Source organism: Drosophila obscura, unplaced genomic scaffold (assembly GCF_018151105.1).
Source record: "Drosophila obscura isolate BZ-5 IFL unplaced genomic scaffold, ASM1815110v1 contig_1, whole genome shotgun sequence".
Classification (NCBI taxonomy): domain Eukaryota; kingdom Metazoa; phylum Arthropoda; class Insecta; order Diptera; family Drosophilidae; genus Drosophila; species Drosophila obscura.
This window is the reverse complement of record NW_024542679.1, coordinates 4,432,072-4,458,853: the sequence shown is the minus strand read 5'-3', so window position 1 is coordinate 4,458,853 and position 26,782 is coordinate 4,432,072. Positions and strand designations below refer to the sequence as shown.

Genomic DNA, 26,782 nt, shown 5'->3' with positions numbered 1-26,782 from the left:
TCAAACTTAGGTTGAAGTGCGACTGCCTTATATACGGTTATTTCTTATCAACACTCAACCATTTTTCTGTTAAAAGAACATCACCACATTCCTTTGCTTATTATTCAATAATTAACTCTCTGACTGATGGTTAAAATATTCTGGAAGATAAGTTACACGTGTGTAATATTTGTGGACAGTTTTAGATTAGTCTTATTTTGTGTAGCACTTAAGTGCTCTTGGGACACTGTACCCCACAGAGACATTTCCCTAAGACGCAGGCAGCTCCAAAGAAGCTCAGCTCACATTTTGTTGCAGTGGCAGTGGCAGGCAAACATCACGTGTGCGTCTCTATCTGTGTGTCTGTTTGTATGGCTGTCTGTTTGTTTGTCTGTTTGTTTATTTGTGTGTGCAGGTGTAACTGTGTCTCTTTTGTGTGCTGTGTGTGTGTCTATCTGTGTGTTGTCGCTGCAAAAACAATGCACTCGACGAGGACGACGACGACGACGACAGCATCAACATGCATAAAATAAATTTTCATTCGCATTTTATTTGTTTTAAGCTGCGACTTTACACAAAGCCAACAAAGTGGCAGCCGCCCTGCCATCTGTGTTTGTCACTGTGTGGCGTGTGTGTGTGAGCCGGATATAGCCACGGATATCGAAAAGTTTTTCCCGGTAATCTCCCTCTGCTTCGGGAACGTACGAAAAAGTCATAAAAGTGTAGATGGTTTTTTAAAATGACAGCAGCTGGAAATTAAGTTCTTGACTTTTATGCTCGCCGCAAGTTCCGAATTATTGATATGGCAGTGGATCAGCCCTCAGACTCCTGGCTGAGATTTCCCCATCCACTGCACTGGTGAAAGGTTAAGGTGTGTGTGTTTTACGATGTGTGAGGGTGAGAGAGAGAGAGTGGGAGAAAGTAGTTGTCGTAAATGGATACTCTTTTGAGGCGGCGGCAAAAGCGAGAGTTTTGGTTGCAGATTCTCCTCGTCGCACACACATTGTAATTCCATCATCGAATGGTGGCATAGGGCACGGACTCCGACTGTAATTGGCTTTTGGTGCATGCAGCAGCAATGCCCCAACCATCAATTCTGTCGCCGTTTCTGTAATCTCATCAGCATTCAAAATGAGTTTTGACTCGAACCGCACAGCTCGTAATCACATTAAAAGTATGTCACACTTCAATTACTGTCAGCGACAAGTCCAAGTATTTTGTTATTAATTTAAAACCATTTGTTGCGCTCTCAAATGAGAAATTCTGAGACTGTTCTGGGATGAGTTCTGGTTCGTCGGTTCGCTACAGACAGCTGCCAAACACATGCGAACGAACGTGTGCAAGTGTCGCCAGCCACACGTTTTGCATTAGGAATGCCTTCGCTTGAGCTCTTCGTTCTTTTCTTTTTTGGGGTATGGGTTGGGGGAGGCGGGAACGGCGCAACGTGAAAATTGTGAAAAGCCAGCATGTGGTTTGCGTCAGTGTGTCTGGCATGAAGTTCTCCATTCAGTTTACGGTTATGCCTTAGAGACCACAAGCTGTGCGCCTGCGCCCAGACCCACTGAGGATGTACAGTCGATGGACGGGGCTAATTCATTTGTAAATGTCTTTGTGTTATGCGACACATATGCTCAAGGATTAGTGATGGTAGCGTGAAACTCATAGATCATATAAAGATGTGTGATGGCAGGAAATACTGGGGGTAAAAGCAACTTAAAATCATAATCAAATCAAATTAAAGTTTGGCAATGTTTAAAAAATTATCTTTATTTATGTTTAAATATTACTAAAAATTAATGGATCGAACTGAAAAGAGTAACTTAAGTACTGATTCAAGATAGTTATCTTTAAATTTGTACTGTTCTCAACTAAAAAATGGTTTAAAGTTAAGACTCTGTACTCGATTTCAATTCTATATTCGGATTTTTAAAGTTTACTTCCGCCGCAGCAATGCATCACACATTCTATCGTCAACTCACTCACTCTATCATCTCTAGTCACGAATCGACACCATAAAGCCACAGGCGGTGGTACCTGGTGCCAGCCAGCAGGGAGGGAAACGGCGAATGAATCCCAAGGCAGAGTAGAGTGTCGCTGCATACGCCCCATAACTGACACTTTTCTTTTTGTTGGTCGGTCGCGTGAATTCTGGGTAATTACAATTTATGGTGACGCTGTTTCTCAAGCGATTCCCTCGCTGTTCTCCCTTTACTTCATCTGCCCGACGTCGATCCAATTCCATTTTCATTTCGAGTCCCATTTCCACTTCCATTTCCATTTGTGTATGGGTGAAGTGGCACCCGCAGTGCGTGTTTGTATTGCTTTTGAATTGAAACTCGATTGCGAAACAAAGGTCGAAACTGTGGAGAGGCCCTTCAGCATGGTCCCCCTTCCTCTGCTTTGCTCTGTTCTATTCTGTTCCAGTTGCCTTCCACGAAGCAATAAGCAATAGTTTTGTTCTGTTCCACAAAGGCAACAATGGAACTCGAGTGCACCTTGCCATTAGCCATGGGGGTAGCTGTGGCAAACTCTCAAGAAAACTCTCTTAGACACGATGTCTGCGCCGGCTAATGGTTCCAGAGACATCATTAAATGTACTCGTACTCCTACTTCACAGCTATGTAACCCTCCCCCTCCTCCTATGCCTCCTTCATCTTTTTCGTATGGTTACATCATCATGCGGGCAGTTGTCTAGAATTCCCAGGGCCATAAGCCGCACAAATAATTACAAAAAGAAATAGAAAAACTTGGCGCAATGTTTCCAAAAATTTGCTATGCATTTTATGGCGGGTGTTACGCTTCAGTAGATTGAATTATATTCACCCCCGCCTCCCCACCCTCTCCAGTGCCCCTTTCTTCTACATATATCCCCCCTGCCTGCGATGGGAATGCATTTCATATACGGAGGAGGATACACAACTCAATTAAGTTTGTTTTCTGTCGTTCGTCGCTGGCAAGCGAAAAACTTAATTTAATTCTTAATTGCAGCATAAAGAGTGGAAGCGACAGGCGGCTAGGGGGGCCACAGCAAACATGCGGGGTATAGGGGGGCGGCTGGGTGACTGGGAAATTCAATTTGAACCTCCGTTTGATCCTTGAAGCATATGCTGCTGTCCCCCCCCCGCTGCGCATCAATTGATAAGCAATTTTCCAATTCGCCTACAATTTTCATTTCCATTTAAATAGAAAAATCCCACGCAACACACACACACACAAACACACACAAACGAAAAGAAAGAAAAGAATTTTGCACAAATGCCAAAATATGATGAAAGTCCGGGACGAGGCGTTAACTGTAGAGTGGGCGTGTTCAGCTATGTGTGACGGCGGCGGGTGGGGCAGGGGCTTGGGCTGTAGCATAAAGCCAAATTCAATATAAAAATTCAAATCATTCAATTATCTGTGGCTCAACGCGGTGGCAGTAGCAGGATAAGAGGATGGGCAAAACGCACAAAAAGTTGAATCAATTTGGCAATTGAATTTCATGGAAAAGTCGGCAAAATGGGCAAAGCGGAAGAAGAGCAAGGGAGGGTGGAGGGAGGAGAGCGAGCATATTCGACTTAAACAAGTAAAATAAATGGCATTTATCAGAAACAAATCAAATTTCCGCTTGTAATGTAAGCAAAAACGAAGGCAAGATACAAGATCCGAGATACAGATACAAAGGAAGAAGCTCCACAACGAAAAATGTGTACCCTCAACGAGGTTTGGAAGAGAAATAAAGCCAATTTCGTAAGAGAAATAAAAGATAGAGCAAGCCTCCAAATAAAAGGATTTACAGTTGAAGAGAAGTCTGAAAATTATGACTAAATATTTATTATTATTTGCTAAATTTAAGACAATTTCGGTGTACGCCCAAAAATGGTATCTGAATACATACATAAAGTATGATACCAAATTGATGACGTAAGCTGCATAGATTTTCAGCCTACAAATCCATGAAAATCCCTTGTTCACTTTTCGCAAAGTTTAAATTCTTTTATTTATTTTTTTGGGAACTTTTTCAATATATATTTTCTGTATATTTGTTGTAGTTAGATGTACTCGCTCTCGCACTCGTATTTGTATCTTTTTTGGCAAATCAACTTCTCTTAGCTATGCGCAACATTTTTTCCATTTTCCCCATCCCGGCAAATTTCCCATTTCAATTTACAGCCATTAAATCACAGCAACAGCAACACGAAAGGATAGATATATAGCTTTATATACATATATTGTACGAGTATGTATGCCGCTAAACAATGCTCTAAATAAACAATAAAATGGATGGCATGGCATGGCATATAAAATGAAAATTGCATGCCATATCCCCATGTGAGAGAGAGCGAGCGGAAAATCACGAAAAATCAACGCGAGTTTCAATTTCTTTCGGCTGGTTTTTCACTGGTTTTATTAGCCCTTTTGATACGTGTGCACGTATTGCCGTGTATCCATGAGATACGCGATACCAATTTCAGTGGCTGGGGCATTGAATTACACGACAATGTTCGCCGATGTACTCGACTCCTTCTTTCTTTTGCTCTCTCTCTTGCTTCTCAGAGTTAATGAGTTCAATTCGCTTCACTGACTTTTCCGTGTCGGAGTTTTGAGTTTCAACTGTTGCAGCGGCAGCTGCTTCAAGTCGAACCTAACGAGCCCGGCACGCCCACGGCGATGCGGTTTTGGCCATTTGCTTATGCACTGAAGAAGAAGCCACCAGGGGGGCAGGTCAAACCTTCTTCAGAAAAACCGCAACATGTTCGCCCTCTTCTGTTTCCATCCGTGTGGGTGTGATGAAGGTGTAGCGGCGGCTGCTACTGTAGCTACGCTGTGTCTTAATCTGTGTCAGTGTATCTGTTGCCTGTATCTGCATATGCCCATCTGCATGCGGAGAGTTTGCCGTATCTGGGGTCGCATCAGTGCCAGGGCTGAGCCTCAGCTTAATGCGCTTGCATAAACAATGTGCGACAGTACCTTCATCCGCATTCGGATTCGCATTCGCATCTGTAGCTGAAGCTGTAGCTGTTGCTGTTGCTGTATCCCGTATCTTTTAGTTACGAGGAAGTTGTGTCTGTAAGCGGATTTGCTGTAATGTCATTCAGTTTTCGCCGTTTCAGATGTTTACCGACCCTTCGTAAATCCCCCCATTGAGCGCTGAAAAGTATGCACTGGCACTGGCTAAACGCTCTCATAATTAGATAAGGAAAATATCCTTGGAGTTGGATTGCAAACTAATGGACAGACAGACAGACACACACAGTTCAAAGGTTGCCCCTGGCAGTGGAGTGTAGTCAGAAATCAAAATACAATTTCATTAACTTTAAAGCAATGCGAAATGTGAGACCTCATAGGCGGGGAGTGGGTGTTGGTGGCTGGTTGCTCGCATTTTCCCCAGTGATGAAATTACAAGGAAAATCAAGTTGTCACGACAACCACCGAACGACAGAACAGCGAACAAGTCACATATGGATGCCCGTTGAGGATTGGCAAGTCAACCACCAGTTGAATGTCGAGTAAACAAGTCCTCACTGGAAGTAGTCGTAGCCGATGCCCCCACACCCATTCCCCAATGTTTTATCCAACGCCTGCGCCCTGGTGGATGCCAAGTTTCGTGGCGAGGATGCCAAGTTTCGTGCGCAAAACAGACACAAAAATGCCAGAACATGAGGCCAGAACCAACAGTTCCTTGCGCGCTTTCAACTGCAAAGGTTGGCCCGAAAAAGGCGCCCAATCAGAGCCCACAGACATTTTGTCGTTCAGAACACAATCGACGAGAGATCTGACAAGAAATCTGACGAGAAATCCAACCCAACGGCCAAGAGCCATAAAAACTTAACAAATCTGCCAGTTTAGCAGGAAAAATAAGAAGGGACGCGACGCTTAACTTTTAATGCCGCGACGGGGTAATTTTTATTGCCAAACTGCTGCTGCTGCTGCTACGGACCGCGGACTGATAACAGTGATAACAAAGTAGCCAAAGAGAGCAGTTGGCAAAAGTTTCACACTTTTCGTGTTTAGCCCCCAAGTCCAGGAGCAGAACGAAAACCCAAACTCAAATCAAAGGGCGTAATCGTAAAACGCGGCCAAGTGTTGAAATTTATGAGTTCACAATCGTAATTGAATTTTATGCGAAAACTTGGCGGTGGATTGTCCTTGTCCTCGCGCAATAAAAGAGAAAAACACGCCACGCCACGCACACAGAACACAGAACACACCGACGCACCCCGCTTATTGCCGCCAAAAATTGATCCAAAGGTGAGTTAAACGAGCAACAAATTTCATTGTGCACATTGTCGTATTTATGGGTAATATTTTTGGGGCATAATATACCATATTTTTTGGTCAATTTGGGTATGATTTTGTAGCCCTTTGGGTACATCAAAGCCAAGCATCATCCTGTGTGCGGCCGCTTCCTTTGAGTCCTTAGCAAACAGCGTTAAAAAGGTCACTGGCCTTGACTTGAATGCGCTGGGGGATACGGTGGATAGGCCTCTGCTCCCACTGTCCCACTCCGCTGCCTCGGGGAGCGCTTTCATCTATATAATTATTCAAACAGCGAATGCATTCCCCTGTAACGAGTACCACAGTACCACGAGTACCTTTGGCCCCCAAAAGGTTGACATTTTGCGCGAGGCGCATCAAAATGCATCGCAAACTTTTGCCACGAAAGCTGTTGCAGTTTTTGGCTCGGTTAAAGTTGCCAGCGGGGAGGAAGCGACCCTTTTTTTTGGAGCAGGAAGGAATTGTTGAGGGAGACTTCCTGCTAAGCTGTCAACATGTTTGGAGTGAAGTGTTACGTTACAGTTTTCTCAAGAGAAAGTTTAAATACTTCGAAAAGGGAAGAGTGTTAAAAGGAGCAAAGGATTCCCAAGTATTCCAATCAGAGTGTGAAAGTTTGAAGAAAAACATTGCCTACTCTTAGGTAGCAGCAATTTCGATTGAAATTTCATTCCACAGAATAATTTCTATGCATTCCACATATTCTATAGATTTTTAATCAGTCTCACACCAAAGTACGTTTGTGTTTCTTTTTGAGACATTCCATAGCTTCACTCCTGCTTTTAAGCCCTCGTCTTAAATGGCATTAATAAAAGTCCAACTAAAATTAATGAAACTAAACCCTTAAACAAACTTTGACAAACGCTGGCTTAAGCGTAAATCTCTGCTATAAAAACACTGCACTTAAATGCAGTCTTAAAATAAGATACACAACCGCAGGGGCTCCAGCCCCGTCACCGCTTCCACCTCTGCCCTCGCGTATCCTTGAAAATCGTCGCCAAGGAAATGTCAAGCGCGGTTTGCGTTTGCTGCTTGCCCTCGCAGTCGCTGCTGCAGTCACCGTCGCTTTCGACACTTCCGCAGCGGCGACAGGTGCTGCCTGTCAGCTGCATTCAAACCGCGAATTCCGTCTCCTCTTCCCCGCTCTCAGCTCTCAGCTTTCACCCCTCGTTGGCCGTGTCAAGTTAATCAGCAAGCCATGGTTTCTGAGCTTTTTTTTTAGTGGTTTTCCAGCTTTTAGTCGTAGATACCCTTGAAGAGGAGTTTATGGTGTTGTACAGGTGTTTGGAAAATACAAAATTCATGGGTTTGGATCCTAAAAGGATAGAGATTTGTCATCAGCATCAACATCCCAGTTGGGGCAGTAAATCCCGTCGTGCGACTTTTTGCAACTTTAGCCAAAATCACCGAACGAATAACATGCCAGGGTATCTAACCCCTCGACCCTCCAAGGCCCTCTTTCTCCCTCTTTTTTTTTGTTTGCTTGCGCGGCCAATGGCAAAAAATTTCACGCCCGCCACGAAAACTTTTCATTTTCAACGAGCGCAGCGCCGCATAGAAAACAGGAGCGTTAATAAGGTATAAAAGAATAGGGGGCAACACCGGAACAGCAGCTAGGAAAAAAAAGAGACAAAAGAGCGTCATAAAACTGAAGCTTGTTTGTTTTAGATGCTGCTGCTTTTTGTGCTACACTCTCTGGTCTCCCATTCCCGCAGTTTCAACACTTTTATTTGGCCAAGTTTGCTGCTGCTGCTACTGCTGCTGGTGCTGCTGCTTTTGCTCTTGGCAATGACTTTGGGCCTGGCTCCACGAGTGGCTAAAGACAACACTGGCATGGCAGTTGAGTCGCTTCTAAACGAGTATCTTGACGGCAGCTCCCAGGAGCTACGACGTTACCGAGTAAGCGGCTTCCCTCTTGTCTTTTATTCAACTTCAACAACACACATCCATGAGGGCCTCCTCGCCTGCATGTGCTATAATTCACACTCGCACACGGCGACAAGCGGTACAGAGAAAGGCTTTTAGGAGCTGTCTCTAGCGCCTTTTTCTCTCTCTGTCCTTTCGCTGGTCGCCCACCTGCTGTTTGGCTGTGTAGCCACCAGCGCTGTCCCAGCATCGCGTTGACATTTTCATTCATCGTCTTGGCAACCGTAATTAAAATCGTTTTAATTTACTTTTGCCTCACACACACACACACGCGCTCCCACACATATGGAGAGACACTCCTGCACTCACTTGAGGCTGGGTGGAGGGAAAGGAAAGTGTAGCACACTTATCAGCGCCACTCTTCAGCGCCAGGATCCTGGTTTATGTTTATCGACTTTTGTTTAGTCGCTGTCGCTGCTGCTGCTGTTATTATTTCAGTCTCTGCCCGGCGGCCCTGCTTCCCCTTCCACCATCCTCTTGCCCGCTTGCCTCGTGCTTTGCTCATTATGTGGGCGTGCAAATTGCTGCATATTCATTTACCGTTATCTCTTTCTTGTCAAGTAAAACACACATTTTACTACAACAACAGCTGCTTCCACTGCTTCCACGACGGGTGCGCTTCTCGTGAGCCTAGCCACGCCTCCTACCAAATGCTTAGAGCAAGTAGAATGGTTACCATTCTCATCATGGTGCCCCTTCCTTCCCTTTCCCTTACCAACAACCATCACTGTGTTCTTAATAACATAAACTTCTTTTCTCTGAACGCCCAAGTTGAGTTAATGAAGAATTTCCATGACGATGTCGTTGCCCGACCGAGAGGCAGAGGCACAGGCGGAGAAGGAGAGTCTTATATCCCTTTTGATATCACTAGCAGCCAGTCAGGGGAGATGGTAGCAGCAGCAGCAGCCCACCTGCCTTGGCTCATTATATTGCCCCTGGTTGCCAGAGCAACAGACAAGAACAAATTTTCCAGTCTCTCATCGCTTGAGTTGGCTTGAAGCGTATTAATTTTGCTCATAAAATGATTCCCGATAAGATTTGATCTGTGTTTGCTCCCCTCCGAGAGTGGGAGTTGAGAGTGGCTCTATAGAATTCAGTCTGCCTTTTGAAGTACCCAAAGAGACTGTGCACTTGCCAGTGCTGTCTTGAAGATTAGCGGGGAGCGAGGAGTACAGGGAAGGATGGTTTGTGGGAGGTGTGGAGTCACCTTTGTAATGAAAATTCTGCGAGTCTGGTAAGCTGCTTAAAATTGCCAAGTTATGTGTGCATATGAGTGAAATCTCAGCGGCTTAGTGGGGGCCACCACTGAGCCCACGATATCAAAACACTTTATTCATCAGCCTCCTTCTGCCTGGCAACATTATGGCCAAAAATAATTGTTAAATGTTGCCAGCAACATGCAACACACACCACTGAGCAGAATAACTCTTTCCACCACCATGACACAGCCTCCACACACACACACACACGCACAAACCATTGCACAGTCACATGCGTGATTCCTCTTTGTAGGCTTGCATCCGTGTGAGATACACCCACACACAGTGAATATTTTGGAACAGGCGCTCAGCAATTGTCAGAGGGAGTAGCAACAGCAGCAGCAGCAGTCGAATGGAATACGCACTTCACACTCACACACAAATGCCAGTGTACGAGTACACACGGGGGAGAATACAACACACTCAAACATGCACATAATGCACAGACACACAGACACAGTCAGAGATACAAACAAACACCACTAAACAGGCACACAAAATCGTCGTGAAAGTTGCGCAGCGCAAAATAGCGAAAAACCCGAGCAAAGTAAGACACTTTTTTTTTGTCGGTTGAGAGGGCCGTGTGCGGGAACAGGGGTAGGACAGGGGGGGACTCAAGTGAGGCTGGTTGAACGACGATGAACGAGGGCAAACACAAACGAGATAAACAAGAAAAGGAAAACAGGTTGCGTTGGTGTGGCAGCCTTAGATACCCTAACATATCCCAATATTCTATGGCAAATATGTATAGAAAAAAGCGAACAAATTGTAATTATATTCTGTGCAGAGATTTTTTAAACTGCTTTTTATACATTTTCAAAGCTAGCCTATCTTCTGAAACGAAGAAAATTTCCTTTGGACGGACTTCTGCACTCTACAGGCCCCCAGTGTTTCTCTCTTTGCATGTTCTAACACTCTTCGATGGTACAACAAGACACTTTAAGTACCAGAAGAGCCAAGAGCAGAGAGCAGCTTGGCTGCTGCGTCAGACATTGAAACTGTTTTCAGCCTTTCGTGTGTGTGAGTGTGTAAGTGTGTGTTTGTGTGTATAAGTGTGGCTCATAAAACGTTCGCGGCCTGCAGTTGAAACCTTTCTTTCTCCCACTGCTCTCTGCTGTTGTTTTGGCGCGCACGTATAATAAAGTTGATAAAGCCGCCAGGACGAATGACGATGCTTTGAAGACCCTAAAAGTAGGCAATTATATTTTGCATATACTATATACATATATGAGCATCTGGGGTGTGTTTTTGTATGAGCATGATCCATGCAACAAAGCCACACAGACCCCACAGACTCTCTCTCCACTCCTCTAGAAATGTAATGAAGGAACTCCTCAGCTGTCTGTCTTTCAGTCTGCCTTTCAGTTAAGCCTGCAAAAAAGCGTGTCAAATAACTGGGCCACCAACACAGAGACATAGAGAAATGGAGACGGAGAGAGAGAGAAGGGGAACAAAAGTGGCAAAGACCACATCTGGCTGCCTAAGCGTTGGCCATAAAACAAATGAGCCCTCGACATGGGTTCGTCATTTGTTAGCGGGAAATTTTAAAGCAGCGACAAAGCAGGACCAACAGGACGTAGAAAAACGAGAGAAAGAGCAATTTATGAAAAGCTTTAGAGCAGGAGACAAATATTTTTGGGTGTGTGTGAAGAGAATGAGGAGGAGGCATATATGTATGCACATATAAACTATGCACTCGAAATTTCTGGCTGATTACAACACCAAAACAATGGCATGCCATAAAGGGAGACGCATCAAAGAGAGCATGCAGCAGCAGCAGCAGGAGTGGGAGCAGGAGTATAGTCTGGGGCCGTAAAATGCAAAATGTAACACAAAGTAAAAGGACTCGGGGACCCAGGGATACTCCGTCTGTGTGTCTGTAAGTCTGCCATTGCAATTTTGGAGCAGGCGTTGCCTTCACCCCGTTTTTATGATCCTTGTAATTAATGCATACCTTAAGGATATATCACCAGACAGAAAAGAAAATGGCCAAAGATAAACTCTGAAACTGAAGCTCAAGTGAACTCCAAGGTGCAACTGCAACAAAAGAAAATCATAGCAAAATCTAGTTTGAAAATTATGCAAACTTACAGGTCATCCCAGGTATAATATATATATATGTATGTATGTATATATATATATATGGCATGAAGAGGCCACTCTGTGACTGACATTTTAATAAGTTTCTCGTGTTTATGGAATGCTTTTCTATGGGCAACATTTTTGTGCGAGTATCTCAGATCTTAAACGTAAATTGCTTTGCATTTCATTGTACGAGGACGAGTACAGGGACGAGGACGAGTACGAGTAAGTGCGAATGGAAATGAACAGGGCGGAGAGTGGACTCGACGGGGGGCCTCGAGCTCCACTCCGGCTGCTGCCAAAAAGTCAACGAACAATAAGTCTTAAAGTCATGCCAGGACTACTAACTTGTCCGGACTGCCTTCTCCTCCCCTCTTCGACTGACTGACTGACTTATGCACTATGCATGCAGTTGAGTTGCCAACTCTTTTCTCTCTCTCTCTATCTCTGTCTCGGTCTCTCCCGCCGGATGCCTTGTGGGGCATGCTGTGTGGCAGGCTGGCCTGTGCCTGTGCAAAACAAAACAAATGTTACTACAAAATTTAACTAACATTTTTCCACTCTGACATGCAATGAGCGAGCAGCTGCACAGCAGGCGCTACGCTCACTGAAGAGAAGAGAAGAGGATAGGGTATAGGAATGCGGGGTACGTACTCCTGGTACTGCTGGCACTTCTACGGTATTCCGCATTCGTTTGTGCATCAGATCTGTGTGCTATTCGTTTGTGTTTTCCCTTTTTCTGATTGCAGTTGTTGCTGTTGTCCTTCACACTTGGCTGCATCTGGGGGCACGAGTAACTTTTGTTACACTCGACACTGCAGCACGGGCTTTACTTTTTTGCCTGTCTTTTTTTTTTTTGGTACAAAGGCTAGCCCTCAGGCGTGGTGAAAATGCAGCAGCAACAAAGAGACACAGAACAGAGAAACTGCAGCAACAGAAAAAAGAGAGAATGCAGCAGCTGAGAGATAGATATAGAGAGAATGTGAGAGAGAGAGGGAAAGAATACTTTTCCCTAATTCGCTTTAATGCAATGACATTAATCTATGAGCGAGAGTTCGGGCCAAGCTGCATCTCTGCCATCTCTGCCATACCCATTCCATTCACGAGTCACAGCCCCCGCATTCATTTATTCACTCGGGACTCAGTTTGGCATTCACACGGCTCGTCGCGCTGGCACTTAAGTAATTTCAACTTGCAAACAAACACCACCCCCCAACCCATCCCAGTATACTCTATCTCCTCACTCTCTCTCTCTCTCGGTGTGTGACCCTCTCTCTTGGAGCCATGGCAAATGTCAAAGTAGTTGTTAACATTTCCGCTTTTTCGCACGGCTTTTCTCTGTTCTTTGCCCTTCGCCCGCGTTTTTTCCCACTACCATGGTGGCGTTGACGGGTGCGGGGTACGAAACAAACGAAAAGTTTGCGCTCAACCAAATTGTAAGCCACAAGGAATGCAGTCAAGTAAAGCTGCAAGCAAAAAAGTTTCCTTCCCTCTTAAATTACTGACTTAATTATAAAACATGAACGCTGGCAGCAGGAGAAGAGACCCACAGCAAGAGTCGCGGCTAGAGCTTGGCCAACAGCAGCATCCTCCAAGTAGTTGGCATTGCAGTTGCAAGTAATTTACATAAATAACTCGACGGGACTATTAACATGAAGGTTACAAATCGTTCTCCCCTCCCAGCAGTCCTTTTTCTCCCTCGCCTTCTCCACCGTCTGCCTGAGCCATAAAATGTTAAATGGCATTTAAACTGTTGACTTTTAGATAAGAACCGGGTCAAATGTGGCTTGACCTGGAAAATCCGAGTATGTATGGGAGAGAATGCAGCAGCAGAGAATGAGGATGTGGCATATTCAATTGTTACGCTGTGGAGCCTTCTGCTTCCTGCATTTCTCTCTAGCTCTCTGGGGAGACTTAGTGTCGCTGCATGTTGACAAGCTTAACAGCCGTCAGCTGCAACTTGCAGCAATTCCTCATCACACACTCACACACACACACACATACAGCGCTCCGTGCCCATCTCTGGTGCGGCATGACTGCCGAGATTCTTGAGGTTTGAGGTTCCCGGCTGTCTCATGTGCAACTGACATTTTTCAAACATGTTGTGGGATTTTCCCCAATGCTCACACGAGCACGGAGCAGTTGCGTTTCCCATTCCCCATCGTCAAGCATTGACTTTGACTTGTTTTGTGTTAATTTTCGAACGAGGGAAACTCTACCCACATATCCTTCAGACACACAGGAGTAGGTACTCCTAGCCACAGAAAAGAGGGAGTCTGAGTCGAAGCAGAGCCGAGCAGAGTTCTCCCTACAATCAACTGATAACTCATCAAGTTCTCATATCCTTTTGGCTTTGCGGGAATGTGGCCTGTGATGGGGCGATGGAGTGGCCAGGATGCCAGTGAAGCGTTTTTAATGTGTTTATAAATATGCTGGCCCCAGACACTCGCTCTGCTGCAGACTATCCTCCACGCTGCATGCTCCATGCTCCATCCTCCCTCCTCCACTGTAGTTTATAAAATTCTTGTCCCTTTTGAAGCTCTCCAAATTGACCCCTTGGCCGCTGTTGTTTTTGTTGTTCATGTGTCCTTCGGGCTCCGGTCTCCTGTGCCTGTGCGAGCATATCCCGGACATCCTGGGAGGCCCCGAATGGGGAGGATTTGGTATATGTTTGTTGTGGAAACTTGTCGCCTTGTTGGTTGAGTCATGGGAGACAGATACACGAGAGACAGGGAGCGATACAAGAGACAGGGAAAGAAGAGACAGAGACACACACACACACACACACACACACACACACAAGGGACGGGGCTAAGCGGATGCTCTGATGTGGCGGTTTATCAACAATGCCACGCCTCTTGCGGCTTATGGCTAAATGTGAAAATTAATGCAAGCTCCTGGGGGAGGCGTGGCAAGGCGAGGCGTGGCGGTTGCTGATATTGATATTAGTCGAGATGCCACAGGAGCAGTCAGTGCCGCCTGTCCCTGTCCGTCCAGCAGAGATAAGGCGTGGCCGGGTATGGCATTTAATGAAATCGTTAACCCGTACAAATTTACATAAACGGGTGTCCTGGGGAAAGAGGAAAGAGGGCCAAGGGATCCCAGCATCAGTGTCAGTGGCAAATATTTGAACTATGGGCTGGCATAATTGCTATTTGATTGCCAAAAGTGAAAGGTGAAGTTGTTTTTGGGGAGGGGAAACCCTAAATGAATCTCTTAACGGAGAAAATAAATCACTTGGGCTGCTAACGAAATACGAGTACGAGTTCCAGAGTATGCCCTGAATTAATTTGAATGATTAAGTAAGTTTGGGGTGAATAGTGAATAGTTTTTCCGTCCCTCGATATCCTATCAATGTCACCGCATCATCGTCAACCTCATCATCGTCGTCATCGTCAACAAAGTTCTGCCATCCAATCAGCCTAAGATCTTCTCTCCCCCATTCTTGTTCCAGTGTTTCCCCCGAACAAAGAGCTTTCCACCCGCCGCGCTTGTCCTTATATTTTCAATTTGATGCCTAAGCCTGCTTAGGGTTTTTGGGTGGAGTGAGACAAAAAAATGAAACCATATTAGTATTTTGGGCTGTCATTTTATTGAAGCAACAAAAATGATAATTTCGTCAATAGAATGGAAGTTTGGGGTTCTGTTCCGGCTCCTGTGGCAGTGGCTGTGGGCCCCCCTCAAACATATTCCGCATCTTGTAAGCCCTGTGGCAACAACAAAAGCGAGAAGGAACCCGAACCCTCGCAGGATTCGCATTTCAGTTTGTGTGTTTTTTGGCCAGGATTTGCACTTTGTTTACCCCCGTCCCTGCCCCTTTTGTTGGTTAATAATCAAACGCATTCGCATTTTGGTGTGGTGGTTCTTGTTGATGATGTAAATGTGCCTGTGGCTTAAACCCCATCAGCCCCTTCTGCCTCCTGCTGCCAGTGCCTGCTGGTCTCTGCTTCCTGGCTATCGATACTTTTGGGATTGCCCTTCGGTTATTTAACTTTTTCGTAGACATGTGATATCCATATCCTGGCTCCAAGTGGGGGCGTTCGTCCATTAGCGCCCCTGCATGGCAGCAACCCGCTGCTGCTTGTTTGCCAGTGTTGAGTAATTGGATTAGATTACTTTTCCCGTTCTTATTTTTTGTTGGTGTTTTTTTTTACCTGCCACAGCTCCCCGCCGCTGGGGCACTGTCAAGCCTGCCTGCCTGATTGATTGATTGATGGATGGATCTTGCGGCATTGTCAATATGCTTTTTTAGGGGCCCCTGTCATCGCATCTTCCTAAGTTTATATTAAATTTCCTTTTAATGGCCCCACGCAAAAGAAAATAACTTTGCCACCGGATGTGGGATGTGGGAAAATGTATCAATAAATCGAAACATATATATAAAAAAATATATATATGTATATTTGTACAGCTGCTGTTCCCTCTTCCTTTATCGCTTCTTTTCAACCAAGAGCGGCGAACTGCCGCAGCAGACTATAATAATTTTCTGCATCATATCTGCAAGGCTATTAAATTCCCATAAAATTCCCAGCGGCATGCGAGTAGTATTTTTCCCACGCATTCACTCCCCCGAGGCTGCCACTGCCACTGCCACCTCGCCAAGCGGAGCTGCAACCAATGGAAAAATCATAAAAATTTATGATTGCAATAATCTGGCTTTTCCACGAAACTTGTTCGCTGCTCTCGCTGGAGTTTTTATTTTATTTTTTGCGGAAGTGCAATTGGGTTTTGTGAGCAAGTGAACGCGAGAGGAGAGAGATATGGCTCAGAGCAACTGACACGAAAAATTATGATATAAAAATAAAGAGGGGAGTGGGGGGAGTGACAGGAGAGCAACGCTGGAACCGTGGCGTATACGCAATGGATATATTTTAATGATACTTGGCACTCGTTCGGCCTTGGCCGCTTGATTGGCAAGCCAAATGCAGAAAGCATGGAAATTTCTAAGCAAAATGGTTATGACAAAATCGATAAAAGGCTCCTCAAGGCCATGGCCAGGGACAAGAGGGAGAAGCAGAGGAAGAAGCAGACCCAAGCCATTACAACTTTGGGCATAAACCCAACAAAGACACAACAGGACTGTGGCTTATCGTGTTCCGTCCGATCTGCGTTGAGTTATCAACGATATGCTTAATTTAGTTACAGCAGAAAGCCCATAGAAACACCCCTCTCTCTACCGCTTTCCCCACCGGAAAGGGTCCCCTGGCAAGTGTAATAATTTGTTGTTATTATCTACTGTTGGAGGCAAACCCAAAAGACAATGCCGTACGCATTGGCCCAGTTCCAAGGGCGGCCAGGAGTGTAGGCTGCCTTTGCATGTGGCATTCATCTACTGTTCTATGTGAGTGTGTGCCAGGGAGAGGCAACATAATGAGCGCATTACACGCCATGTGGCACTTGGGCCTATCTGCCATCCGATGTGCTCAACACTTGGCGGTTTGCCTGCGTTGAACGCATAAATTTCAAGGACATAAGACTGCCTCAGAGACCGAATGGATGGTAGGGTAGGAGTGTGGGAAATTCGAAAAACATGGCCAAAGAACATGCGAAGCGCGACGCTTTTTTACGCAGTCTATGACCTACATGAGAACGCCATGGGGTGTGGGGTAGGAGTAGGAGGTGCTGCGTGGCAGTAGTGGGAGCGGCAGTTATTGAAGGCAAGGCCATGCCACGATGCCACGCTGCCACAAAGATACATATGTACCACATTTCCCACTAATTATTTATGGAGTTTGTCAGCGTACATTTTCATTTAAGTTTCGTCTTTTCCTACGACTTTCAATAAACTCTTCTCGCTTCGTTTTAATAGAATTTTATTTTTAATTCGAAAATTCAGTTTCATCCCCGTTTATAATTATTCAGAAATTAAATTCAACTCGTATTAAATTAATGCTCCGGCATTATGGAGAGCTCTGTTAAGTATTGCATTTGCTTAATAATGATAATGGTGATAATTTATTAAAAAGAGCGCTTGTCTCCTGTCTCTGGCCCACATGCAGGACGGGGTTGGGGTTGGGCACTGAGGACTGCACTCCGGTAATGTCATTAATTGCGCACGGATGCATTTTTGATGCATTCGGCTGCGAATATCAATTAAACATTAAATAAACGACACAAAATGCACACGAATTGAACAACCTGTGCAGCGAGGCATTTAAAACAAATATTTTTATTGAAGGTACTCACTTTTTGCTGCACTTTCATTTCTTTACTTGGCATCCTTAAAATCGTAGAATTTCTGAAAAAAAAAAAATAATTAAAAGTGGGAAGCAAGACGCAAGAAGCATTGCACCACACTAATTCATCACTACACTTGTCATGTAACAATTCCAAATAATAAGTAGAAAGTTAAGCTAAGGAATGTGGAATTTTAATTGATTTTGATAAGAGAAAACAGTATATAAGAAGCGAAGTTTAAGTCAGTTTCAAACCTTCAAAATGTTAATCTTGTTGTGCCTTTTGGTGGCTCAACTCTTTATTGTTGGAGAGTCGAACCAGCTGCAGCGTATTGTCAATGGAGAACTAGCCGAAGAAGGACAATTCCCATATCTGGTTGGAGTTGTTATGGAACAATTTCTTCATCCTATAATAAAATCTAAGTTGTGCGGTGGCAGCATTATATCCAACGAATGGATACTTACGGCTGCTCATTGCGTTCCATTACTTAAAAAGAAGGTATATATCTTCTATGGCTCTACCCAGTTTAAAACAGCTGAAGTTAAAGAAGTGTCGGCAACGAACATTCATCGACATCCGAAGTACAGAATAATTTTGAACGATAAATTCCGTTACGATATAGCCCTGATTCAAACTCCCCGAGTTAAGTTCAATAATTATATTCAAAGCATTCCACTGCCATCACCCAGAGATGACAGAAGATCGACTAAGCCAGGCCAGTCAGTCATTTCCGCCGGATGGGGCTCAAGCGTTTTAGGTGGAGAATCAGTAGATCGTTTGAATTGGGTCGAGCTGGAGATCGTAGATGAATCCGTGTGTGAAAGGAAATACGGAGGTAATTTGGAACGCATATTGTGTGTTAGCACCCACGAGAAAAAGTCCATCTGCAGCGGAGATTCTGGTGGACCGCTGGTGCCCAAAGATGAGAATAAACTGATCGGAATCGTCTCATTTGGATCCACATTAGGATGTGACGTTGGTCAGCCCGTTGTATATACGAATGTTATCACATACCTGGACTGGATTGAGTCTGTCTCTGGTGTAAAACCCTAGAAATTTGTAATGTTTCGTGCCTTTTAAAGACACGATTCCATCACTAAATAAATATAATGTGCATTCCATTCCCGATTTGCTTTTACTCTACACACACACACACACACACACACACACACAAACCCTCGTCCATGGAAAATGAATCGAAAAAGAAATGGTGAACGGTTATATGAAAATTGCTGCCCTGTGACGTGTGCGCAATTTCCGTTGCCAGAAGGGGAAGAGCCGAGTAGAGCCGAGTGGAGTGTAGAGGATTGGCCGGCGGGGCCAATGCCGGCAGCAAACTATGCCGGGTCCCGGGGTCATTCATCCTGCAAAGTGGCGACACACCAAAGCCGTAGCCAGCGACCGAGGCAGAGGCATAGCCAAAGCACCGGCTCCCAAATGACTAATGGGCCAAAGGGGCAAAGAAACCAGAGAGCAGACAGAAAGGAGAAGAAAGGACAGGCCCAGGTCTGGCCTCTGGCAATATGCAAAATTCGTAATTTGCTCTGGCAGACAGGACACCCAATCGCCTCCTGCCCCCGCTCCCACTCCCGCTGGGAGACCCCGCCACCGACTACCCCTTGGGGCAGTTGTCGCATTCACTTTGCCCTGCAACGTTCGACTATTTTTATGACCAAATGGCGTTTTATTGGCATCGACTTCTGTCGATTTCTGGTCCATATATCGCATCAATATAGAGTCCCAAGTTTGCCAGCCTCGAATATGGGGCAAGACTCGTCTCTCGCCTGTTCCTTGGGCTCATCACCGGACTAGTGCCAAGCAAGTTGACATTCTTCCCTTATTGGTGTTCGTTTGGCATCCCCTATCGATTTTCTGTTGTTTGGGACTAACCAAATCGCCGCCTTAAGCTGCCCAAGAATCCATTTCTACACTCTCTCTCTCTCTTCCATTTATCTTTGGGGGTGGCTCCACTGCCTTCGGTTCCTTCGATTCAGATGGGGTGTGAGGCTTTGGCAAAACGTTTCAATTGATTTGAACATTTATTGCTTCTGGGTTCACGTCATGGGACACTGCCCAGACATTCAACGAAAGGTAGTCGAATTATTTCGTTGTTGTTGCCGCTCTGCTGCATGGGAAATAGTTTTTTTTTTATTCCTTCTGCGTCTGCTGCTGCTGCTTTTAAATTCCAGCCAAGCTACAGAAATCAATGGGAATTTTTCTTTTCTTTATTGGCATCTTGGCAGGATCTGGTTCAGGTTTTGTATAGCTGGTAAAATAGTTTACGAGGGTATGTTGTTTTTGGAAGCAATTGGGTGACTTTAAAGTCTTGAGAGCTAGAAGATAAAGACAATCGAGAAAATTACTTGCCTCGAAAAATATTATCAACGTTTTCTTTGCTTAATTTTCGCAGCTACTAGGTATCTAATAGTCGATTGATATCAAAGTTTCTACTTTTTCTGCTGCTCAGTTTCTTTGGTTTTCCACGTTTTCCGTTTCTGTGTCGGCCAATTGCATAAGAATTTCCAAATCAATTCGCTTTGCTTTGCATATTTGCTTTTCTTTAGTTGAATTTTTGCCTTTTCCAGCATAAATTAAACATTTAAATGTTCAGTTCTGCTCTACTAAAAATACCAGAAATATTTCACTTATGAGAATCTCCTTCCGCCTTTTTTTTTGAGTAAGAAAATTCCGAATTTCACCTAACAGAAATATAATCATTGTTCTGTTTATTGCTGCCAACAATTCAGGGCTTTAATTGCAGCCAAAAAGCATTGCGAAAACTAATTAAAAGTCTTTTTGTTTTGCCCTGTGCCGCTGCCCGTCCCGCTTTGCATATTCAAATCATTAAAGAAAAATATGCACAGCAACAAAAGCAGCAATTTTTTGTAATTTGGCTCAACTCAACACCTTTTCGACGAGGGGATGGTTCCTTTTTTTCTTGCATGAGAGGCGGCAACGTGTTGGCATTTGGGTTTCTCTTTTTTTTTTTGCTCTTCGCCCCGCAGCAGAAAACAAAAACAAGAAAAAACAATTTCAAAATTCACATAATGAACTCAAAGCCGAGCAGAGGGTGTCAGAGGGTGAGAATCAGGGACGAACCGACCGACCGACAGCTATCCTTAAAGCCTGGCCAAAATGGCATGCCAGTTGGCAGTAAGCGAGAAATAATTATTTGCCGTGCTAAGCGAACATTTTTCACTCGAATTGGTAGGGGGTTTTGCTGTGCCTGTGGCTGTGGCTGTGTTGGCCAGGAAAAGGCGTAACAGCCACAGCAAAACACAAATATGTTAAACAACTGCCTGATACCGCAAACAAGAAAAAAAACAAAAACAAAAAACATAGCAAGTAAAAGTGTTTTTCCACCTCCCATTTCCCACATTTTTGGTGGAGTTTTCCCAGTCCCGCTCTTACGGGTAATGTTGTCATTTTGGGGCCACTTTGTGATTTACCTGTGCCTGCGTGTTGTTCCCATTTTGCATGGAAATTTGTTGTCTAATTTATGTGATCCTAACGCTCCTTCACACCCCTCTGCCAACCCCACAGCACAACTCTCTCTCTCTCTCTCTCTCTCTGTCCCTGTGTCCCTGTAATTTATGAAATTGCCATCAGTCCATGCTCTCACGTCTTTCACTCTCCTCTCCACTCGTCCCGTCTCCCATTGACATTATGAATGTTTTTCAATTTTATTTATGACGTAAATTGTTAATAAATGCAGCAGGCCTCAGAACGTGACTCTCGACGTCTTATCGTTTACTGTCGAATGATTAATGTCTGGCATAAACGAATTGCATTTTAAATAAATTATTACGTATACGCAGCGCGTGGCATCGGAGCTGGGGATGAGTGCTAATGAAGCTGCTGGCTATTTGGCAAACAAGAAAAGGAGAGAAAAAGAATCCCTGCTTAAAGGAGCCGCAGGGGAAGAACAGGGGGTGCTTGGGTGGTGTCGTATGTGTGCTCGGGGAAAACTTAGTCGGCAGGAAAACTCTTTCTCGCTTGCAGCAACAGCAGCAGCAGAAGCAGCGGCAGCTTGATTAAAATTTCATTAACAAAGAGCGTGAAAAACTTGCGGCATACTTTAAGGCTGCCGCCTGTGTGTGTGAGAGAGAGAAATCTGCGGTGCCACACACAGCCCCACACCCACATGCATGTTGGCCATGTTGTCGGCACATAAAACGCTTTGCTTGTTTCGAGGCTGCCCGAGTTTTTTTTTCTCCGGCTTTTTCGCCTGAACGCTTCGTTTGTTTGCCAACTGGCGATGGAGTCTCTGACTCTGATGCTGCTCCCGGCTGCTCCCCCCCCTTAAAGCTTGTGTGCGGGAGTGCCTGTTAAATTGCTTGTTTATGTTTGCCCGCGTTTCCTGCCAGCGACCCATCCTCCACATGCTACATGCCACATGCGGCAATCACTTGAAAATTCTCATATGATTTTGATTTCTTTTAATTTGGAAAACATCTCCTGTACTGCTGTCTGCTGCCTTGCTGTCTCCTGGCTCTTGTTTCCTTTTCTTTTGTGCAAATATTTTCGTTTAGGCTTCTTGATTTTTGTTTTATTCTGGAATTGTTATTCTTTGCTGCTCACTTAAGCAAATTGAGAATTTGCAAATATTTAATGAGTCAGCAGCAACATCCTGTTGCAGCAGCAGCATCAACATCAGCTTCTGCGTGCCTCAATAAAACGGGTAATTATGGCCAGAATTAAGTGGAAACTGAGTGGGGAAATCTTGAGCGTTTTTTCCCCGGGACTACACCACGCCCGTACACCGTACACCTGACAGCTGCAGCTACTTCCTGGCTCGCTGGCAAACAATCGCCTTAACTGCATGCCATAATTATAATGCCAGCATCAGCGTTAATTCTCTCCTCCCGCCCAGGCTGCACTGAGAGAATATTCTGGCAGCTCATTTGCTGCCTCTACGCGTATTTTTTGCTGCATAATTTCTCCCAGTTTTCGGCCCGCTCTGACATCCTCTTAGCCGCGCTAATCCTTTGGCGGGCCATACCACCTCACACCCCAGAGGCATGTCAAGCATTTAATTACTGGCCATCAGCACGGCTTAAAAGTGACCCACTCCGCAGCCCTATTTGCTATCCCCTCTCAGCGGGGAATCCGCTTCGTTAAAATAATATTAAGCCAGCGAAAGGATCAAGAATTCATCAGCAAAGGAGCTTGTCCTTTTTGCTTTTTGCCTTTTTCATATTTTTTTTTGTTTGCTCTTCGTCTTTTTTCTGCTTTTGAAGAAATGTTACGCAGAATATTTTCAGATATTTTTTGGACATTTTAATGAAAATATTTTGCGCAGGCACGCAGCATTTTTTGTGGGGGTGCGGTAAGGGGTAAGGGTAGGCGAAAAAGGGGTGCGAAATAATGACAAAAAGCAAAAGCAAATGCAGGGGGCGGCAAAAAGGGATTCCAGATTTGTTTAACCAGGATTCGTTGTGTCTCTCTGTCTGTCTGTCTGGCGCTGGGTCTGGGCCTCGATTGCTCCTGGTCCTCTTGCTCTTAGTACTGCGAATTGTCGAGAGAGTCGTTAAATTGTTTTCATTATCCTTGTAAGCCCCCGCCAGCGAACCATGCCGCAGGACAGGGGCACCCGATGTAATAGCACACCCATTCTCTCTCTTTCACTCTGCCGTTCTCTACCTCTCTCTCTCCCATGTCTGATCTGCCTCTCCCTCTCTCTTTCTGGCAATTAAAACCGCAATGCAAATGAGCTGTGCTTAATGCGTGCAGCACTGTCTACTGTGTGCGTGTGTGTGTGTGTGTGTATCGTACAGTGCCTTCGAATAGTTTGCGGTCTGCTGCGGTGGGGCAGGGCAGGGAAAAATTTAATTGCACTGCTGGGAGCCAGAGCTGCCCTTTATTTTTTCGTTGTTCCCGTTTTGAAAATCGCTTTCACAGCATCCCCCCACATGCAAAAATAAAAAACAAAAAAATGGAATTGGATTTGTTGTTTTCCTGTTGTTAAGGGAATTTAGAGAGGGGTTCTCCATGCAGGGTGGGGGGAGGTTCGTCAGGCTATTCTCCATTCATATGATTTATCCATTTAGAGAGGGTTCTGGGCTTCATGGGGTTTCCCCATTTAGCGCTCCATTCTTCATTCAGTTGAGCAAACAATCGACACACGATGCATTCTGGACTCACCCAAGGACTCACCCCCTCTCCTGTCGTCGTTGTCGTGTTTCCGTTTCATTTGTAATTAATTAAATTACTTCCGCTTAAACTGCGCTGCAGACACAGGAACCAGAACCCAAGCTAGAGCCCGAGTTAGAGCCAGGAACAGGTCCCAGCCCGGCGACTTCTCAATTACGTTTCAGTCATCCCACCCAGCCTTGTTTATCGTTCCCAGCCTTAGCTCTATAGCCTGTACCCCCTCCTGCTGTTCCTCCCTGCCCATCCTGCTGCTGTTGCTGCTGCTGCTCGACTCCTTAGACTCTGCGAAGTAATTAAGAAGACATTTCACCCGGGCATCCTTTAATCTGTGCGTTTTATTTGCGGCATGGCATCGTCTTCTTGTTTGCTTCATTGCGTCCACCATCCACCGCTGGCGATGGCCTCTAATTTAGGTTCGTGCTGGCACTGGTCGCTTCATCCAGACACGATGCCATCTCTAGTTTCTCTCCTCCTTCATGGTGCAATCTTGATGATTTGCTTTGGTTTTGTTTAGTGTCTGTGGCTTGGCGCCTTGTTCCGGCTTCAGCTCTCTGTCTGACTCCTCTTGGAGTCCCATGTTCCCTTCTATGCCTGTAGCTGCTCCACTGCTGGTTCTCTCTTTAATCTGTTGCCAGTGGACTGAACTGGTTGTTATTTCGTGCCCAGCGTACGCTTGATTAGTCGCCTAATGAGGTGTTGACTATGAACGTCTAATGATTGCTATGGTACAGCAGCAGCCACCACACACACACACACACACACACATCCCCCACGCAACACACACACTTGAGCTATGCTTTAGCTTGATTTTAATTAAATCGAACTCTTCTCTCTTGCAGCATCAGCATCCTCCCATCTTCTTCTGTAAGCGTGGCCCACTGAAGGAAGGCTCAATGAAAAGTTTGATTGCTCCCCCCGAACCAATGTGAGTGCACCAATAACCCAAAAAAATATCAAACTAAATATGGAAAAACCTATCCACGAATTTGCATTGAAAGTTTCCCTTTCGGTCTATCAAAAACCAGAAAAAATTGTAAAAGCAAAATTGCTCTCGCTTTCCGCTGAAAAACTTTCAGTGCATATTCTCGCTTGAAATTAAATTTTAAAACTTGCAAAAGAGCAAACGAAAACGAAAACATGTTCTACAAAAAGGACCATATTTTTTCACTCTTTATTTACATGAAATTTGAACCGAAACAACACGAAATTGGCAAAAAAAAAAAACAAAACAAAAAATCTCTACAATAACTCCAACAATCTCCCCGACCGACTTCAATCTTATGCGAAAACGAACATTGGCAACTAATTGGCGAAAAATACAAAAAAAATGCTGCTTTCAACTGTGTGGAAAATTGGGGAAAATTGTTGGGGTTGCGAAATCAATAATCGCATAAAATGGCAAATGCAAAAATGAATGAAACAATAATCTGGTTATTTTGTATTCCCAATCACAACGACAACAAAAACAAAAATAAAACTCCACAACAACAACTGAAACAACTACAACAACAACAACATCATTTTCATCATCATGAAAATCCCTGCGAAAATCCTGCTATTTATGCGCTTTATGCTGGTATGACGTCATGGCTGTAACGTAACCCCTGTGCTGCTCATCCCCGCTCTAACTACCATTCCACACTCTCCTTCCTCTGATCACCCATCTTCCACTCTCTCTCTCTCTTCTATTCCTATTTATGTGCATTTTTGTGGCTTCTCCCCCAAAAATTGGTCTCGTCTTTTATGCGTTTTCGCTTTCAATCGCTGCCTCGTGGCCACCACCCACTGCATGCCATGCCCCCCCACTTTGCTATCTGCCCATTTCCATTTTTGCTTTTTGTTTATGCTTCACGCTTTTGCATTTTTGTTTTGCTTTCCCTCGCCCTCCCCCTCTCCCTCACGCCGTCCTTCGTTGCCAATTTCCGCTTGAATTAATTCTGTGTTTAAATCTGCGAATCGTCGTTGTCCTTCGTCCTGCGTCGCCTGCAGTTTGCGGGATTGAAGCCGCCAAAGAACCCCTGCGGCTGGAGTACAGCCTCACAGAGAGAACCCCCCACACACACACAACCTCACTCCAATCCAGTCCACTTCCATCTACCACCCACAACCACCCAACGACCCCACTCTAGTCAAATTTAATAAAGGCCGCCCCGAAGCCGAAGCCGTCGACGTCGTCGTCGTCGTTGAAAAGCTTCTCTGGTGGTGAGTGGTGCCGATGTCCTGAATCCTGGTGTCCTGTATTTTTTGGGGGCGACACGCAGTGCGACAAAAGCCGCCCGCAGCGTTTTTATACGCGCACATAATTCAGAGTGGAAAACACTGCCCTGCCAAAAGTTAATGCCCAAAAGCGAAGCCGCCGCAATGATAACCAACAATAATTTGGATTATGACCAGACCAGCAGCAGCAGCAGTGGCAGTGGCAACAGCAGCCGTGGCAGGACGACCACAGGGGGAGCAGCGGCAGTAACAGCCATCGTAGCAGCAGCAACGAAAACAACAACCACGATGACAACAGGCAACAACCGGAATGGCAGCACCAGCAGCAGCAGCAACTCCTCCCCCACAGCCGACAATTCCAATTCCAACTCAAATTCGAATTCAAATTCAAATTCGAATTCCAACTCCAATTCAAACTCTTATTTCAATCGGTTCGACAATCGCATTGCCGCCAATTTGGCTGCTGTGCTGACGGGTGCTGGTGCCCGCTTCAGATCCTCCTCCTGCAGCAATCGTCAGCAGCAGGCCAGCAGCACCACCAGCACGCCACGATCCCCGATGCATGTCTCAACCATTAGCAGAGGTAAGCACGGTCTTGGACTGGCCACGCCCCCATCGCCAGTCACTTTGGGACGTCGTCGGCCACTGCAGCTCTTCACGCACGCCAATCTCAAGTGAGTAGCCCTCGAAACGCGCTTCTTTGTAGTTTCCCCCCAAAACCAAATGCTTTA

The 26,782-nt window shown here is 45.2% G+C and overlaps 2 protein-coding genes across 3 annotated transcripts in view; both read left to right on the top strand.

Annotated features, from left to right (window-relative positions):
- Positions 1-5,741: 5,741 nt before the first annotated feature.
- Positions 5,742-26,782, top strand: part of LOC111071539 (protein sprint) — a 29,710-nt gene continuing 8,669 nt past the window's right edge. The window contains exons 1-2 of one of the 2 annotated variants that reach the window (XM_022362948.2): positions 5,742-6,213; positions 24,674-24,759. In XM_022362948.2, coding sequence (XP_022218640.2) covers positions 6,085-6,213; positions 24,674-24,759 — 215 coding nt within the window. In that variant the 5' untranslated portion in view covers positions 5,742-6,084. Of the gene's footprint in view, positions 6,214-24,671; positions 24,760-25,823; positions 26,726-26,782 lie in introns of those variants that run through there. The other variant, XM_022362947.2, reaches the window with a different exon arrangement.
- Positions 17,942-18,802, top strand: LOC111071551 (serine protease 3-like). The gene has a single exon (XM_022362963.2). It carries the CDS (start codon positions 17,943-17,945, stop codon positions 18,732-18,734), a length of 792 nt encoding a protein of 263 aa, XP_022218655.1. The 5' UTR covers position 17,942; the 3' UTR covers positions 18,735-18,802.

Bases quoted from the DNA above. Each gene is read 5' to 3' on its own strand.
- LOC111071551 (XM_022362963.2), top strand. From the start codon at position 17,943: ATGTTAATCTTGTTGTGCCTTTTGGTGGCTCAACTCTTTATTGTTGGA.